The sequence below is a fragment of the Gorilla gorilla genome, chromosome 21 (assembly GCF_029281585.2).
Source record: "Gorilla gorilla gorilla isolate KB3781 chromosome 21, NHGRI_mGorGor1-v2.1_pri, whole genome shotgun sequence".
Lineage (NCBI taxonomy): Eukaryota > Metazoa > Chordata > Mammalia > Primates > Hominidae > Gorilla > Gorilla gorilla.
The window spans coordinates 27,647,411-27,666,962 of record NC_073245.2 but is presented as its reverse complement, the minus strand read 5'-3'; the positions used below and the strand labels follow the sequence as shown (position 1 = coordinate 27,666,962).

Genomic DNA, 19,552 nt, shown 5'->3' with positions numbered 1-19,552 from the left:
TATACATTAGCACATACGATCCTGATATGTGATATTGAGTAGACGATTGATTCGTCACTTACCATATTTGATGTGGTGAGGTTTGATTTGATACAGTATAGATGAGACTGACCCCTGCTTTGGGGAGACAAATGTTTACCGCAGTAAGAACCCCCTTGTGGGCTAGCACGTCTTAACTGTTCATGTCCGTTTTGAGACATCAGTTCTTGATTCCTACCGCATAGGCATGCTGTCTTCCTCAATAGGGTGAAGCCCGTAGGCTTCTTGGAAGTTCGCAGAAGATTTAGGTCTGTTTAAGTACCTACTTTCCAAAGACTGTTACTTGGAGAGACACCAAAAATTGTCAATTCTTTATTTTTTTTCCCCCCTCAGGCATAGAAATTGAATCTGAAATGGCTGATGAATAAGCAAAGGCTTATAATAGAGTACATTTCTATTTTTAGTGTTTCAACTCTTCTTTAAAATGAGTAACATTGTTTCTTTAAAATAGGAAGTCCATTATATGTATCCTCTTAGAAATGAAATAAATTTTTTCAGACTCTTTGTTACTGCATTTTCTCTTAGTTTCTTTGGGTTAACAAAAAAATCAGAGATTGCACTTAAAATTTTAGGTCAACTGATCTGAAACCCACTTCTCCAACACTTAGAAATGTTACATAGTTATTAAGCAGTCTTTAAAATGCATAGTAGTGCATTCACAAGGTAGGGAAAGAGATGACCAGAGTTCATAAGCCAAGGTTGCAGCGAGTGACTGGGACCTGCAGTGAGCTGACCCTGGGACAGGGGTAGGGGTGCAGTATTATCGGTCAAAGTCATCTGAGTCTTTGGCTTTAATGTCCAGGGGGAATGGGATTTTGTCTGAGACTGGGAATGGGAACTGAGCCTTCTCTCACATCCCCCTGTAAGACTTGAACCCTTGAAGGGCTGTACCCTCCATGGGAGGACAGACTAGAAAGAACACCTGCCCAGTAGTAGCAAGGGGAGATGACAGGTAAGCATTTATCTGTTTTGTCCTGGGCAAGGGAGACACAGTCTCCTGATAATTTGTAAGAGGAGACCATGCCTCTTGTAAAAGTTAGTCCCCTGGCTGGTCTTCCCTGAGGCCCTAGTTGAAGCAAAGATAAAACAGCTCATTAGAGGCAGGCCCACAACTCAGCCCATTAAGGTTTACCAGTGATAAAGCCCCACAAAGATATAATATCAAATCACTATTAGAGGTAGAAAAGAAGACAATGAAAAATAGAAAAGCCAGTCAGACTTAAAAAACAAATCGAATAACTCGAAGGACTGATTATAGAGCTGGTGAGATTCAGCTGAAGACTGGAGTGTAGGTCTAACGAGTTATCCAAATGGTAGCACAAAGAGATTGAGGTCTAATTAGGAGCTCCACCAGGAAGGAATAGGGAGCAGACCATTTTCAAAGAACTTAGTGGCCAAGGATTTTCCAGAATTGAAGAATAACGTAACTCCTCACACTCAGCACAGTGAGCCTGAATAAGTTAAATATACACTTACAAACATTTTGCTGAATCCTTAGAACCCCAGAAATGGATCTTAAAAGTAATGAGAGATTAAAAAGATATTATAAAGGAATAACAAATAGACTGACAGTGTGTTTCTAAACATCTCTTCAAGAAAAGGCCGGAAGACAAGTGAAATAACATCTTCAACATGGTGAGAGAAAACTGTCAGCATGGAATTCTGTCCTCAGTTAATCCATGAAGGTGAAGTAAATTTTCTCAGGGCTTAAAGGACTGAGAAAGTTTATGAAGAAGAGATCCTTGCTGAAAGAACTACTCAAGGATGTACTTTGGCAAGACCCTAAAAAAAGGAATGAGATGCAAGTAGCAGTGATGAGCAGATGGCCAGCATTTGGGTAAACAAGCAAGTGTCAGCTATCCGGAACCAAACAACACTGACTAGTCCAGATGTGTGTGTGATGGGGGCTCATGTCATGGGGAAGGGCAGCAGACTTAAGACCTTGTAGGTGGTTTGACCACTGGGGAGGCAGCTGGAGACATTCATGAAATTCAGTCACGTATGGATGTTAGGAAGATGTGTTAGCATCACAGCTTGTAGGATGAAGCCGTAGCAGTACTTAGGGGGAAATTTATTGCCTTAAATATTTGCTGCAAGAAAAGAGAAAGGACTGAAAGTTGATAAATGGCCGTGTCAGGAAGTTAGAAAAGACAGAATAAACCAGTGGAAGATGGAGGAAGGAATAATGAATATTAATTTTATAGATTGGATCAGAAACCCAGCAGCTGGTCCTAGAATCATCATTGAAATTGATGTTGTTAAATTGTATTGAAATTGTTAAAAATCAGCACTCTAGCCAGCCTTCCCCCTTTAAGAAAAGATCTCAGAACACTAATCCTGATGGTTTTATGGGCAAGTTTTTCCAGATCTACAAAGAACAGAAAACCCTACCTTTACACAAACTATCCCAAAGAATAGGGGAAAAGGAATGATTTTTTAGCTCATTCTATGAGACTCAAGAGACCCTAATACCAAGATCAGAGAACAATCTGAGAATCACCTCTGATTTTTCTCATTTTAAAATACACATAGAAATCTGACATAAAAATGTTAACAAACCAAATCTAGTGATGTGTTAGAAAAGAATCTCCATCAAGAAACATTTATACCATAGAAACTTTCTGTGAACTGGCATTATTAGACTGTGCATTACTGTAATTCCACATACTTCAGATTAAAGGAGAAAATGTCAACTGGTAAAGACAGAGCAATTGGTGAAATCTAATACTCAATTATATTAAAAAGATAACTAGGAATATAAGACATGCTACTTAACCTGAGGAAAGATTTCTGCCAGAAACCTGCAGTTGGTACGACACTGGTAGTAAAACATTAGAAGTAGTAACTTGCGAATGCTGCAAGGCAGCTTATTGCACAGACTCTGCTCAGCACTGCGTGAGAGTTCTCAGCCAGCTCTGTTAAGCCAAGAAAAAGAAATGAGATCATATGGTTTGGAAAGCAAGAAACAATACTTTCTTTTTTTCCACAGCTTACTTTTTATTAAAAAAAATCGGAAAGAATCTACAAACTCCTAGATTTGACAAGAACATAGATGATAGCTGGGTAAATTATACATATGCAGAAATGAATTACTTTGCTGGTTGTCTGTAGCTGAGGAGTAGAAGAAGTAATTTACAAAAGGTATTCTAACCATCAACAAAACAACGTGTAAGACTTTTATGGAGAAAATCATTAAAATCTTATAGAAGTATGGAAGAAAACTTTTTTTTTTTTTTAAGAGACAGGGTCTTGCTATGATGCTCAGGCTGGTGTTCAACTCCAAGGCTCAAGTGATCTCCTGCCTCAGCCCCCCAAGTAGCTTGGATTACAGACATGAACCACTGTGCCTGGCTTCGAAGAAAACATTTAAATCAGTGTAGTGCTCTAGCATACCATATTCATTGACAGATAGCTTCTATAGTTAGAAATATCAATCCTTCCTATGTTCATGTATAAACTCAGTGTGATTCAAATACAAATTCCAGTAGAAATTTTGTAGGGGATGCTTAAGCTGAAAATGTGGCATTGATGCAGGGCATAAATATAACAGTGGAACAAAGTGTAGAATCTAGAAACAGATCCACCGAATGGCACAGAAATGGCCATCTGAGTCTGTGGGGGAAGGAAAAGACCAGTCAGGAAATGGTGCTGGGTAATTAAACTGATGGGGAAAGTTTTATCACTGTTTCCTGTCACATACCAAAGTAAATTCCTGGTAATTGAAAACCTGACTTTGAAATGCATTACCAAAGTGTTTTGAAGAAAATAACTTATAAACAGTAAAATGACTTCTGTCACAATGGTTATCTCCAGGAAGCGACCCTGGGTGGCTGGCTTCAGGGGTATAAAGGAGATTTTTCACTCATATGGTAGACATGTCACACTACAATTTTGTGTGATAGCATAAATTTTTAAAACCTAAAAGCATAGGAGTATGGATAATAATTTGTGGTTCAACTATGTAATATAGGAGTGAAAATAAATAAACCCCAGCCTGGCCAATATGGTGAAACCCCGTCTCTACTAAAAACTACAAAAATTAGCTGGGCGTGGTGGCACACGCCTGTAATCCCAGCTACTCGGGAGCCTGAGGCACAAGAATGGCTTGAATCTGAGAGGCAGAGGTTGCAGTGAGCCAGGATCATGCCACTGAGCTCCAGCCTGGGCGACAGAGAGAGACTTTGTCTCAAAAAACAAAAAGAATAAACCAAAGCTATGTGTATCTATATGAATATTCTCACAAAGTTTAGTCAAAAAATGTTACCAAATAGCACCCAGAACAATGTCACTTACACAGCAATTACCAACACACAAAGTAACGGCTGTATTTTGTTGGTAGAGATACATGTAATAGAAGCAAAAGCAGGTGGAAGTGGTAAGTGGCCCATTCAGGGTGTTGTCCCCCTCTAGAAGGGAGATGACATATATATACATATACACATGTGTGTCCCCCCCACATATATATGTATACACAGGCACATACATATATATATATATAAATAAATATCTAAAGTGAATATGGCAAAATGTTAGGGTTTGGTAAACCTGGGTGGTAGGCTAATGGATGTTCATATTTTTCTTTTTAGTCTTTTGTATGAGTCATTTCATAATATTTTAAAAATTAGGAGCTGTTGATTCTGATGTAGCCGTGTCTGCTAGGGTCTCTGTTTTATTGTCATTCTGTTTTAGTTCTGTACCTTCCTAGCAGGTCACCTTATGCCCAGGAAATGGATCTGGGGGTTTGTTTTCTTTGTCCACCCCTACCCCACAGCTTCTCCAAGCTTCCACACATAGTCCCCCGTGGAGCTGCTGCTTAGTAATGAGACAGAGTCCTGGGAGCTGTTGAGGGTCTTTTCACAAAACCTACCAAAATCCCAGCTGCCAAATTGGACCCAACTGGCTTGGCCGGGCCATGTGAATTAGCAGATATCTTCTGTGTCTAAAGAGTTTGGGGCTTCCTCTTACTTTTGTTCCCCGAATCTTAAGAACAGAAGAAGAGCCATTCTCTCAAGATCTTAGAGGTGGGCCAGTGAGTTCAGTCTGTCCAGCCTCTGCGCAGCCTCCTACATCCTTCCCTCTTGGGGCCTTCATCTTTTTGTCTTACAGTCTGAGTATGTTAGCAATATCGTAGTCCCCATTTATCTATGGTTTCACTCTTTGTGGTTTCAGTTACCAGCAGAAAGCTGTGGTCTGACAATATTAAATGGAAAATTTCAGAAAGAAACTCTTCCTGAGTTTTAAGTCGCATGCCATTCTGAGTAGCGTCTTGCCTGGGATGTGAACGATCCCGTGTGCAGTGGATTCACGCCGTCTGTGTTACCTGCCTGTGCGTCACTTGGTGGCCCTCTCAGCTTTCAGATCCACTGTCTGGTATCACAGTGCATGTGTCTGAGTCACCCTTACTTTACTTAATCATGGCCCCAAAGTGCAAGAGTGGTGATGCTAGCATATGGTTATAATTGTTCTATTTTATTATTGTTAATCTCGTACTGTGGCTAATTTCTAAATTAAATTTCATCATAGGTATGTAGGTATAGGAAAAAAATAGTGTATATAGGATTCAGTATTACTGCAGTTTCAGACCCACTGGGGGTGTTGGGAAGTTTCCCAGAGGATAAGGGAGGACCACTGCAGTGAGTAAAAGTACGTATTTGACAGAAGTTTCTGGAATTGACAGAATATAGATCCCTGTGGTCAGACCCTACAAGGTATGGGTGGGCACACGTCTGCCCTAACTCCGGTGCAGTGGAGGAAGCCCTAGAAGAGGTTTTTGTTGGGGGCCTCTTATCATGGTGTGGATTTCAGGAGCAAATCTCCCGGAATGCTGATTGTGAGAACCGAATTTGAGAGGCATTCCTGGCTTCATCATTTCTGTGAATCAGGGATCTCCCAGCATGATGTTTACGCCTCACCGAAGCTGACTCTGCAAAGCAGCAGAAAGGTTGTTTTTCATTTCGATTTCTTTGCTGTCCGTGGTGGTATTGCCTTAGCCTTAAATGTTTCAGTGTATTACTACTTAAGACTAAGGCTTTTCATTTTCTTGTGAAAGATTTCTTTTAAAAAATTCTAACTTGGGAATTAGTGGTGGGGATGTAATTTCTTTTTCTGCAAAAGTTGGGAAGACACATTTGTGCTGCTGTAAAACATATATTTGTGTGCGTTGCAAAGGAAAAATATTCTCCCGAGTTTGCTTTTCTCGATTCTGGGTCCCAACAGAGAATATATTTTTGTATTCTGTGTTTGCCTATGTTGAGTAAGATTAAAAGTTCATTTTCCAGCCTTGGCTTTTCTGCTGGAGTTTAGAAGTTGGAAACCACAAGGCTGCACAGAGCCCCACAGTCCTCGGCTGTGAACAGGCCCCGCTTTGTGCATGGCTGTTCACTGTGTCACGGTCTGCAACCAGTGCCAATCGCGACTCGGTAAAGACCACCCCTCGAGCACATGGTTGTTGGGAAACCATTCGGGGTTTATGGAGCCTCAGTGAGGGTGACCCAGGCCCCTAATGTTCATTTCTCTAGAGAAGGGGAGTGTTTTAGAGGATTTTTTATTTTTTTTTAAATAGAGATGGGGTCTCACTATGTTGCCTGGGTTGGCCTTGAACTCCAGAGCTCAAGCGATCCTCCCTCCTCAGCTTCCCAAAGTGCTAAGATCACAGGCTTGTACCACCATGCCTGGCATTAGGATTTTTGAATGTAGTGATTATAATGTGGTGTCCATTTTGGCAGAGTTCTGAGAAATCTTGTAAGTACCCAGAGGAGTTTTGGTTGGTGGGTACCTGCCAAAAAGTGAGGGTTGACTGTACCATGTTCCAGACCTTCTTGTCCCCATCCTCCTACCCACTGAATCCATCCATGGCTGAGCAGGGTGCGATTTCCTTTTTAACACCCAGCTTGAGAGTGTGTTCTCGGAAGGCCAGTTCCTGGTATCCTCCCTCGATGATCAAACGTGAGAGTGCCCTGGCTGTGGATCACACTGTCAATGCCCACGGTCAGAGGTCAGAACCCATTTGGAAATATAAATGCTGCCTTACCCAGGATTCAAAGGCCTCCATGAGCTCCCCTAAGACTTTGTAGAGGTTAAGACTGGAATGAAAAGTGTGACTCAGTCTCGCTCAACGCCGAGTGACAGTGTGGGAGAAGTGTGTTGCCACAGCAGCTGATAGAGTTGTCCCCAGGGAGAGCATATGCTGGGAAGTTTTTTCATCATGAGTGTTTTAAACCCTCTTCTTGCGAAGGTCTTAGAAAGGTCAAAGTAATGTGTTCCTTCTGTGATGAGAGTGATTTTTTTTTTGAAAATTTTTTTTTTGAGACGGAGTCTCGCTCTGTCGCCCAGGCTAGAGTGCAGTGGCGCGATCTTGGCTCACTGCAGGCTCCACCTCCCAGGTTCATCCCATTCTCCTGCCTCAGCCTCCCGAGTAGCCTGGACTACAGGCACCCGCCGCCACGCCTGGCTAAGTTTTTTGTATTTTTAGTAGAGTCAGGGTTTCACCGTGTTAGCCAGGATGGTCTCGATCTCCTGACCTCGTGATCTGCCTGCCTTGGCCTCCCAAAGTGCTGGGATTACAGGCGTGAGCCACCGCGCCCGGCCGAGAGTGATTTTTCTTAGAACACAATGCCAAGACGTTGAAAACAGTCTCCCTTCTCAGTCCCTTCTTTAAAATGCCCTCATGTCAAAATTTGGATTTGATTCCTACTCTGTTTCCCTCCTCTATATCCACTCAAGAGGAGTGGGGATCTCAATTTCTTAGGAGAAGAATCTCAATATCTGAGCCACTAAACAGCCTGGACCCAGTCTCCCACAGCATCTAGAGGTTTTGCAGGGCAATGTTGGGGGAGGCCTGTCCACTTCCCCTCCTCTCCTCTTCCACCTCCTTCTACCTCCCCTTACCCACCCCTTCTTACTCTTGTGTTCTCTTTGCTCATTCCATCGATCTTCTTTAGAGAGACTTGGGACTGGCTTGAATGTATCCATATAAATACACCTCCTGGAGTTCCTTAGTGAAGTCGAACTTAGCCCGGGCTGTGGCAGGAAGGTGTATGAACCTGGATGCCTCTGACCCATTGGACTTTGGTCCATAGGCAGTGAGAACGGTGTTGTTCATCCTTATGGTTTGGGGAGTGTTGTCTGACAGAGGGGCCTGCTGACACTGTCTCCTCACCCTCTGTGCAGCTTCTGGATGTGAAATTCCAAACCTGGCGTCTTCTGGGCCTCCCAAGACTGATTCTTCCTGTTTCCCAACATGCAAATTGCAGGCTCCATAACTCCTCAGGAGCTATTGCTGGCAAAAGGCTATTTTCCCTCACTGAATTTTTGAACACGTTTCAGGATTGTAATGCAGAAGTTTTTATCTCTGATCCTGGGTAGCAGCATTTATTGGCACTGGGGAAGAGGGAAGCAACAGAGTGGAGATGGCACACTGTGGGCCTGCTGGCTAAAATGCTTGTGGCTGAAAGCCTGCAGATGTGTTTGGTTTGGTTCGGTTCACATATTTTTTAAATCAGTCAATTTCACGTTGAGAGAAAAATTTTTTAAAAGTGTCTGGCCTAACATGAAAAATCAAAACATCTTCCAACTCAGCAATCACATTTCTAGGGCAATCGGCCATGACACAGTGTCACTGTCTAATTTTAGGTGGGGGCGGGTGTTTTTACTGCAGTCTCCACCACTCCCCATGGTCTCACACCTGGCCTGCGTTTGTGCTCCTGTGCATCTTTGACCTTGTGTGGGGAATATCTTGCATCAGGGTAATGGCTGCTGAGGCTCCTGGGCGTGTGTGCTCCAGAGATAGGCCTCCACTCTGCTCTGACTGTGCTGTTGCTTTGTATGGGGACTGCTCATGCCTTGGGTATGAATCGCTCACTCCTAAAGAGGAGCAGGTGAGAATGTGGGACATCAGAGAGTGCCTGGGTTTGTTTCTTCTCTGAATTTATTAGCCTGAAGAAAGAATTAGTGAAACCTGAAGTTTGGTGGTAGGGTGGGGAGAGAAACTGTTGAAGGCCTTGATTTCTATAAATAGTAACCTCCATGTATGTTTGACAGGTGAAAGGAAAGCAAGCCAGGATGGATATTTACGACACTCAAACCTTGGGGGTTGTGGTCTTTGGAGGATTCATGGTTGTTTCTGCCATTGGCATCTTCCTGGTGTCGACTTTCTCCATGAAGGAAACGTCGTATGAAGAAGCCCTAGCCAACCAGCGCAAGGAGATGGCGAAAACTCACCACCAGAAAGTAGAGAAGAAAAAGAAGGAGAAAACAGTGGAGAAGAAAGGAAAGACCAAGAAAAAGGAAGAGAAACCTAATGGGAAGATACCTGATCACGATCCAGCCCCCAATGTGACTGTCCTCCTTCGAGAACCAGTGCGGGCTCCTGCTGTGGCTGTGGCTCCAACCCCAGTCCAGCCCCCCATTATCGTTGCTCCTGTCGCCACAGTTCCAGCCATGCCCCAGGAGAAGCTGGCCTCCTCCCCCAAGGACAAAAAGAAGAAGGAGAAAAAAGTGGCAAAAGTGGAACCAGCTGTCAGCTCTGTAGTGAATTCCATCCAGGTTCTCACTTCGAAGGCTGCCATCTTGGAAACTGCTCCCAAGGAGGTGCCGATGGTGGTGGTGCCCCCAGTGGGTGCCAGGGGCAACACACCAGCCACTGGCACTACTCAGGGCAAAAAGGCGGAGGGGACTCAGAATCAAAGCAAAAAGGCTGAAGGAGCCCCAAACCAGGGCAGAAAGGCAGAGGGAACCCCAAACCAGGGCAAAAAGACAGAGGGAACCCCAAACCAAGGGAAAAAGGCAGAGGGAACCCCAAACCAAGGCAAAAAGGCAGAAGGAACCCCAAACCAAGGCAAAAAGGCAGAGGGGGCCCAGAACCAGGGTAAAAAGGTAGATACAACCCCAAACCAGGGGAAAAAGGTGGAGGGGGCCCCAACCCAGGGCAAAAAGGCCGAGGGGGCTCAGAACCAGGCCAAAAAGGTAGAAGGGGCCCAGAACCAGGGCAAAAAGGCAGAGGGGGCCCAGAATCAGGGCAAAAAGGGAGAGGGGGCCCAGAACCAGGGCAAGAAGGCCGAGGGGGCCCAGAATCAGGGCAAGAAGGCAGAGGGGGCCCAGAACCAGGGCAAGAAGGCCGACGGGGCCCAGAATCAGGGCAAAAAGGCCGAGGGGGCTCAGAACCAGGGCAAAAAGGCCGAGGGGGCTCAGAACCAGGGCAAAAAAGCAGAGGGGGCCCAGAACCAGGGCAAAAAAGCAGAAGGGGCCCAGAACCAGGGCAAGAAGGCCGAGGGTGCCCAGAACCAGGGCAAGAAGGCCGAGGGGGCCCAGAATCAGGGCAAAAAGGCCGAGGGGGCCCAGAACCAGGGCAAGAAGGCAGAGGGGGCCCAGAACCAGGGCAAGAAGGCCGAGGGGGCCCAGAACCAGGGCAAGAAGGCCGAGGGTGCCCAGAACCAGGGCAAGAAGGCCGAGGGGGCCCAGAACCAGGGCAAGAAGGCCGAGGGGGCCCAGAACCAGGGCAAGAAGGCCGAGGGGGCCCAGAACCAGGGCAAGAAGGCCGAGGGGGCCCAGAACCAGGGCAAGAAGGCCGAGGGGGCCCAGAACCAGGGCAAGAAGGGCGAGGGGGCCCAGAACCAGGGCAAGAAGGCCGAGGGGGCCCAGAACCAGGGCAAGAAGGCCGAGGGGGCCCAGAACCAGGGCAAGAAGGCCGAGGGGGCCCAGAACCAGGGCAAGAAGGCCGAGGGTGCCCAGAACCAGGGCAAGAAGGCCGAGGGGGCCCAGAACCAGGGCAAGAAGGCCGAGGGGGCCCAGAACCAGGGCAAGAAGGCCGAGGGGGCCCAGAACCAGGGCAAGAAGGCCGAGGGGGCTCAGAACCAGGGCAAGAAAGCCGAGGGTGCTCAGAACCAGGGCAAAAAAGTAGAAGGGGCCCAGAACCAGGGCAAGAAGGCTGAGGGGGCCCAGAACCAGGGCAAGAAGGCCGAGGGAGCCCAGAACCAGGGCCAAAAAGGAGAGGGAGCCCAGAATCAGGGTAAAAAGACAGAAGGGGCTCAGGGCAAAAAGGCAGAAAGGAGTCCCAACCAAGGCAAAAAAGGAGAGGGAGCTCCCAACCAGGGCAAAAAGGCAGATTCAGTTGCTAATCAGGGCACAAAGGTAGAGGGTATTACAAACCAGGGGAAAAAAGCAGAAGGGTCCCCCAGTCAAGGCAAAAAGGCAGAAGGGTCCCCCAACCAAGGCAAAAAGGCAGACGCAGCTGCCAATCAGGGTAAAAAGACAGAGTCAGCTTCTGTCCAGGGCAGAAATACAGATGTGGCCCAGAGCCCAGAGGCACCAAAGCAAGAGGCTCCTGCCAAGAAGAAGTCTGGTTCAAAGAAAAAAGGTGAGCCTGGTAAGCAACTGATTTCTTTATGAACTTAGAAGGAAAGGCTGTCTTTAAATGACTTATGGATTCTCTCGGGGAGTGCCACCTGTATCAGTCAGCTATTGTCATAATAAGGCTGCGTAACAAACATTCAAAAAAAAATTCAGTGGCCTTCAACAGCAGTCATTTATTGTTGCTCATGCTTCTGGAGGTTGGCAGATGTGAGCTTTCTCAGTTGGTGGCTCTGCCTCAATCTGGTTTTAACTGGGTTGGTGACTCTTTGCTACAGGTTGAGCTCAGGTCAGTTCCATGTGTGGTCCTTCTGGTGCCCTCCAGGGCAGAGGCCCTTCATAGTTACAACAGAGGCACAAAAGGGCATTTCAAGTCAGCATTTCATTGACCAGATCAAGTGATGTGTCTGAGCCTGAGTCAAGGGGCAGGGAGTCCACTGTGTCCAGGGAGAAGGGACTGCAAGGTGATGTGAGAAAGGAGAGGTGAGGAGTGAGCAATTGGTCCGTGTCTTGACATGTCTTAAATATATGGGAGCACAAGGAGAGGTGAGGAATTAGGAGCAGTAATTCTGTCCACCACACAGTGTAGAAGAGTTCTGCGTGTTGGCAAGTCTTTCTTAACTGTCTGGCTGCGTTCCGTCAGCCTGTTCGGTGTTCTTGCCTCACCTGATGCTTTTGTGCAGCCTGACTCGGGTATCTGTGCTTGTTGAGTGAATGACGGTAGGAAGGTGTTTTTAAGGAGCAGTTGCATTCTTTCCTCTTCTGCCTTCTCCTTCCCCTGTGCCACCCTAGTCATTTGGTAAAGCATTATAGAGCATTAACATAAACACTGGATTACATAGATAGATATGTGATCATATGAAGCACTGTTTTACCTTTATCTGTTTAGTGTATATTACTGTAGAAATTGGTCCAGGGAGTTCCTGTTTCATGTTTGTCATTCATTCAGTTTCACTTATGTTTTCTTTCTCTCCTCTCCTTTCCTTTCCTCTCCTCTCCTCTCCTTTCCTTTCCTTTTCTTTTCTTTTTTCCTTTCCTTTCTTTTCTTTTCTTGTTTTTAAATAGCCATTAGCTGATTTGGAAAAATAATTGCATTTGTGTTGACAAAGGGTATCTTAGGAGGTGTGAAATGTTTGTACCTGTGTCGGGCTGCACAGGCCCTGTGTCTTTAGCTGGGCTTCCCTATCTTGCCTCTGTCAGGCTATTACCTTCGTGGGGTTTCCTCCTTCTCCTGCTGTTTTTGATGGGCCATTTGCTAGGGCAGCAGCCCCCTGCTCCGTGTGAGAGGCCCTGTCCCCTGTGAGCGGCTGTAGGCTCCTGTGGGAAGCTAGGGACCAGCTGTCCAGCCCAGATCAGGTGGCCTCGAAAGCCCTTTGAAAACCCAGACGCTCTGGCCTCAGCCCTACTTCCAGAGGCTGGCAGGCGACGCACTGCCCTTTCTTTAACATGATGTTCCACTTGATTCAAAGCTGGGGATGGAGCTGAGAATCAGCTTTTACTTGGTTCTTCCACATCAGGCATGTCCGCAGCTTCCTGTATCCCATGGTCATTGTTATTTCGTGTGGTTTTAGACATTTGAAACGAGATACGAAACAGAAGTGTGATGATAATATTGGAAAGGAAGACAAAATTGTTCTAATTTGCAGGTAATAAAGAACCTTGTTAGGGATGAGACCTACGTGTGACCTCTGTGAACGTAACACAACAGCTTGAGTGGGGTGATAAAGTTGGAACCAAGAAAACAAAACCCATATTCCAGGAGAAGAAGATGAAATATTATCGATGAAAGGATAGTAATTTTCAAGTTAATTTAGTGGTCTACCATTATTCCAGCCAAACTTTCTTGAGAAGATTTTCCCCCTAACTTGACGGATTATTCCAAAAGTCCCATCTGAGGGAAAAATAGGTAAGAATAATTGAACAGATTTTTTTACAGTGGATTTTAGAAGGCCAGTCCTGTCAATGTGTGAACGTCTCCCAACTGTTGTAATTACAAGTAGGGGAATAGAAGGCTCTGAAACTGACTGAGAACTTGAATGAGAGAAGCATCATATTGCAGTAGGGAAGGAAACGTTCAGCAGATGATCTAGGGCAGTGTGTTCATATATTCATAATTTGGAAAAGTCTTCTTAGACCCGCCAAGCACTTGCCTCTATAAAAATTTAAGGTTTGGATGAAATAGATTTAATTTGAAAAGAAATGAATATGGGTTAGCCCAGATGGTGGAAGATGGCCACTCTGATATTGTCATGAGAAGAAGTCACCAAGGCTGACATGGGGGAGCTTGACACACAGCCACGCAGGGCTGCGCAACCACAAGGAAGAGGCAGAGACAGGGCCACATGTGCCACCAACATGCCGCCCGCAAGGTGGTTTCTTTCTTCTTCACAGTGTCGATAGTCTGGAAAACATGGGGAAAGTTCTTTCTTGGACTTTGTATTTTCGTTTCTTGAATTAGTACTGAGGAATCTCAGGCCTGTTTTCCCATGGTTAATGTACAAAGGCATCTTCAGGGCCATCTGTGGTGGATTTGGGCCACTCCCCAGACACCGTGAGGATCCTGGAGACGTCCCCTCCTGAAGTGCTTCTTAAACTTTGGTATGCAGATGAATCACCCAGGATCTTATGACTCAGCAGCTCCCAGGTGGGGCCTGAGATTCTGCATTTCTAAGCAGTTCCTGGGAGCTGCTGATGCTGTGGGTCCCACGTCCCACATGTGGGGCCAGTCAGGATCCAGGAGACATCATCATTTAACTAGCAGTTTTGAAAACTCACATTAAAGCAAATAAGCTTTATTTAAAAACTGTTAATATAAATATATAATGTATATTTTTAAATGCTGGCATTGTAAATTGTGTGACCATTTTGAAAAGCAATTTTGTGAAATGTATCAAGAGCCTCAAAGGGGCGAGTAGTTTTTCTTCTTCTCCTGGACTCCCCTCAGGAAACAGTGTAAACTGTGGCAGCCAGGTCTGTGGGTGAGTGGCTGGGGTGTCCCTCGGACCACCCCAAGGGCCTTGGTGCATGCGGCTCACCCAGACACAGTGCAGCCACTAACAGTGATGCCTGTGAAGATCCCATAGTAACCTGCAAAGACATGGTCACGTGGTCACAATATGACTTTTCATTGGAAAAGTCGGGTGCCAAATTCTTTAGATGCCTCAAGAACAGTGGAAGGCAGAGACATTAAGTGAGTGATAACAAGATAAACCGTAACTGCAGGAAATACAGTACAATTCCTTTCTGATTTTTTTCTTCAATGTAGTAGTAGTTTTCTCTTCAAAAGTCAAAAAGTAGCTGGGCGTTGTGGCCCACTCCTGTTATCCTCAGCCCCTGGGAGACCGAGGTGGGAAGATCACTTGAGCCCAGGAGTTCCAGCCTGGGCAACATAGTGAGACCTGGTTTCTATAAGAAATTTTAAAAAGAAAGAAAAAAATAAAAATCAAAAAGCAAAGCTGAAGACCCTAGATCTTGTGTTTGTGACAGCGCCCCCTGGAGCTGGGAACGCCCTTTGGAAAGCCTTCATTAATGCTACTGGGACAGGAATTCCAACGAACTGATGAAGCAAAGAATTTCCTATTAAAACCTTCCTGATACAATGCCCTTCAGAGATTATTTTAGGGAGATAAAATTGGGTCTTGATATATTATCTTAAATACTCTCTTTGCCATTGTGAAAAATAAAGGAATAATGATACTTCCTTAATTCCAGATGTTAAAACAACTGAGAAAGATCCCTGGAAGGCAGGGGCCGCTGGAACTCCTGCTCCTGCGTGCTGTCTCTGGACATAGCTCAGCACCGCAGGCCTCTGCCTGTGGGTTCATCTCAGTAGTTCGGGGGTGAAGTGCAGAGAAGGACCCGAGAGCCACAGTGGACAGACCTTAGGGGCTGAGGGTGGTTTATATAATGGCACAGGCTATAGAGTCACCCAGGATTGTTGATAGGGGAGTGTGGACTTGGTGATGGGTCCAGAGCTCCAGCCACAGTGAAGATACCCTCCATGATTCCATGATGCTCAAGCAGCAAAAGCTCAGGACAGATGAAAGGAGGCATTTATAAACATGGAAGGGAGTCACTAGCAAGCACACACGTGATTGAGTGGTAAGGCCCGAAATTCAAGGTATTTGAAATCCCAGTTAACAAGCAATGTATTCAGTCTACTTCTTTTCCACAGAATCAGTAGTGCATATTGGTAAGCCTCCAAGTTTATCCACAGAAAACCCGTAAGTCCTTAATGTGTCTGGAGTTGTGTGGTCCCAGGTAGAGATCTTCTCACTGGGGGAGCAGCATCCGTACAAGAAGAAGCATTTAGGACTCTGGCTTAAGATGCTTCACACTCAGCACCTGCTGCCACCAGTTCCATGATGAGGTCACACTCAGGATGTAGGGGACATTTGAGTCCTGGAATGACAAAGGCTATCCTACAGGGAGACTGTGAAGGGAGGGTGCCAGCCCTGGGATGTGAGGAGGTCGAGTCTATGTTACGTGGACGGCCCACACCAGTCTGCGCGGGTAGCGATTGGGGTGGAGAGCCCTGTCCTTTTGTTGTGTCCTTTAGTGCAGTGGTCAGACCCTGCATGGCCATTATCAAACCAAAACAGACAAAAATGGGTTCGTGCATTACTGTTTAACTGTGCAGTGTGCTTTTCTCTAGTCTGTGCTGGTGGGTATCTGATATTAATGTCCCCGTCAACATTGGTCTTTGGTGGCTGGGGGTTGTGAGGCATGTATGTGTGGCTCTTTCTGTCCACCTTGGGACCAGGAGGCTGTTCTTTTTTTTTTTTTTTTTTTTGAGATGGAGTCTCGCTCTGTCACCCAGGCTGGCATGTAATGGCATGATCTCGGCTCACTGCAACCTCTGCCTCTTGGGTTTAAGCGATTCTCCTGCCTCAGCCTCCCAAGTAGCTGGGATTACAGGCACCCACCACCACGCCCAGCTGATTTTTGTATTTTTAGTAGAGATGGGGTTTCACCATGTTGGCAGCTGGTCTTGAACTCCTGACCTCAGGTGATCCACCCGCCTCGGCCTCCCAAAGTGCTGGGATTACAGGCGTGAGCCACCGCGCCTGGCCAGGGCCAGGCTGTTCTTGGCGTGTGATCTGTATGTATTGGTCTCATCTGGACTCTGTCACAGTCTGCTTATTCTTTAGCACACGTATTTTCTGCTCTTTGCAGCTGACGGGCTCCAGGGACGTTTCTTGATTCATTTGTGGCTACCATCTTCTTACTAACAGCATGGGTGGGGGGCCCAACCCCTAAGCCACTGCCAGGTGGCGTGTGCAAGAAGGTCTGTCTGCATAGCTCCCAGCTGCTTTGCAGCTCTGACTGTAAAGGACAGAGGCCCTGGGTGGGCTCAGTGAAGTGTGCACCTCTCCTCACAGTTAGTCTGCTTTTCCCACACACAACACGAACACAGGGGAGAGCCCGAGGGCGCGCTGGGCACGGTGGGCATGTCACTGCATCTGGCAGAATTCCCACCACTGCAGTCAGTTGTCGGTGGCACTCTCTGGATGCTTGGCCGTTTTGCCTTGCAAAGGCCCTTCTCTGCTCCGGGCGCACTTCATCACCTGCAGTGATTTCCCACCTTGTCTCTGTGCCCTTGGATGATTTTCTTGGTTTTCAGTTAGCCATGAGCTGTGGTGCCCGAGGGTATGAGGCAGAAATCTGTGAGTCCACAGCATGGGTTTTCACCAGTGGCTTGTGGAATTGGTTTCACCCTTGCTACGTCTTATATGTGGAGTTTTCATGTTCCAGAATTATTTGGATTTCCACTTAACATTGGCGGCTGTGACCATGTTGCCTGGTGAGCAAGCCCGGATGAGACACGTTAGACCGTGGGTTCCTCCCTTTGTTGGAAAGGCTGCGGCGGCCCCCACTGGCCGCCTTGCGCCTCGTTGCCCCTCTGCTGGGGCTGAGCTTCCTGTCAGTCTGGGGCCTGCCCACTCCAGCTTCTCTGGGGGTCATGTGTGCCCAACCTGAGGCAACTGTAGGCAGAACTCCGGGTGGGCTGACTGGCCATGGGCATCTAGAAACACAGGGACCTGTGGGTGTGAGTGTGTTGGGTGGGAGGGGTGAGGTGGCATGAGGGCTGTGCTGCAGGGATCTGGGAGGTGCTTGGCAGTGGGTTCTAGATCACCGGTGTGGAGCAGGCCAGGACGGGAACTCCTCCCATGAGTCCAGGAGGCCTTGACTTGGGCAGGGGAGGTGTAGGGCCTAGGGCTGTGCTGTCCCATATGGGAGGCCCTGGTCACATGGGAGCATTTAAATTATCACCTAAATCAGTCAGAAGTACATAAAATTAAAGATTCCATTCCTCAGTCACACTAGCCACATTCCAGGTGCCTACTAGTCACATGTGGCTAGTGGCTTCCCTTACACAGTGCAGAGGCAGATCATCTCAGCCAGAGCAGAAAGTTTTGCACAGCAGTGCTCTAAACAGGACCATCTGAAAGGAGGTGGCCTCTTGGATCACTGGCCGGTCTGTGCAGACCTGTGTTGGTGTTGCACAGAGGCTGTGGCTGGCCCATAGCACAGGACAGATTAGCAGCAAAACCAGTACTGGAGCTGGGCTCCACCAGAGACTTGAATTGCTTCTTCAGTCTTCCTAGCCCTACCTGTTACCTGGTTGGTCCAGCAGGGCCCCCTGCTGACAGGTGCCCCAGAGGGAGACCCGGCAGGAGTGGTAGGCCCAGGACATGCTTTTGCAGACCCAGGCTGGAGCTCTTCCAGAACTTCTGCTCTGATTTTCCTCCAAGAGCAGATGGGGGCCCTGCAGCAGGTTTTTACCACTTGTCCATGGCTGTATTTGACAGAGAACACCTGCCTTCCTAATCCTTGCCTTTTACAATTTATTATTATATAAATATGTGTTTCCAGCAAACAAAATTACAGTATGGAGGCATGGAAGGTGAAAATAGAAAGTCTTTTTGCTGCATCCCAATCACCATCCACTTCCCGGGGGTGGAGGGGCGGGGGGGCAAATTCATTGTGCTCTTCACATGGGCACCCACAAACGGGAGCTGCAGTGCACGCTGCTGTCTGCTTAACAGTGTGTTGGTGACATCTTTCCGTATTGCACCTGTGAAACTGCCACATTCAGCTGCATAATATTCCCTAGCATGACTGTATTGTAATTTATTTAAATGACATTTAAGTAGTGTGCAGCTATTTTGCAGCTAAAATTAATGCTGCAATGATGTACATACACTGTTGTGTGTCTCTACAAAATAAAGTCCTAGATAAGTAATTGTCAAGTCAAAAGGTGGGTACGTTTTTAATTTAGGAAGACAGTGCTGCATTGCTTTCCAGAAACGTTTCACAATTTACGATGAGAGGCCCACAAGATTTGTTTTCTGACTCAGCACTCCTCACACGGTGCTGCTGTGCTACTCTGGGAATGATTCTAACTTCAGGAAGTTTGGGGAGCAGGGAGCATTATAAACCCAGACGTGGGATAAGGAGAAAGCCTCTTTCTTTGGAAATGAAAGGCACAAATTCTTTACTAAATGTTTGGAGAGGAGGAAATTGATGGGATCCTCGAGAAGTGGAAATTCCCCAGAATGGAAGCTTCCCTGTGTTCCGGGTACTGTCAGCTGACGCACGTGTCCAGGCTTTAGCTGGTTTGTTTTCCGATAGTTAACTGAGCACTTATGCACAGTGTCTATTAGGAAAGTCAAGTTTCTAATACAAGACGTGTGTGTATGCAGTGGTGTTGGTTTTTAAAAAAATCTATTTTTATCCTCAGATTGAGTCTTTGTTTGCAGGATTATGCTGGTTTGCCTCCCACCCTGGGCTGCACTGATCTTGTACTAATCACCATCTGGGTGTTACACTGGCAGGAGAGCTGTCCCACCCAGCACCTGGAATCAAGTCTGGATCCTACAGTGTGGGCGTAGACTGAGGAAGTACATATGTACATTCTGAAGACCCCACAGTTAGCATGAGCTCCAGAACAGTGTGCTTTTAACTGGAGCTTGCTTCACTCATTGTTGCTGCTGGTTGGAAACAGGTGTTTCCTCATTACCTCTGCTAGCACGTCACTCAGGGGATGCGGGGATGCAGGGTACTTGTTGCACTCTTGGGGAGTCTGGAGCTCACCCAAGGACCTGTGACCTTTCTGCCTAATGGACGGGGGTGGGTAACCCTGGGGGCATGGCACTTCTGTCTT

General features: G+C 46.8%; 1 protein-coding gene across 12 annotated transcripts in view; it reads left to right on the top strand.

The window, feature by feature from the left end:
• RRBP1 (ribosome binding protein 1) overlaps positions 1-19,552 on the top strand; it is a 69,111-nt gene that overhangs the window by 12,729 nt on the left and 36,830 nt on the right. For 6 of the 12 annotated variants that reach the window (XM_031004957.3, XM_055372902.2, XM_063702078.1 and 3 more), the window contains one exon: positions 9,079-11,401. In XM_031004957.3, coding sequence (XP_030860817.3) covers positions 9,100-11,401 — 2,302 coding nt within the window. In that variant the 5' untranslated portion in view covers positions 9,079-9,099. The remainder of the gene's footprint in view (positions 1-9,078; positions 11,402-19,552) is intronic. The other 6 variants (XM_055372906.2, XM_063702076.1, XM_063702080.1 and 3 more) reach the window with 1 other exon arrangement.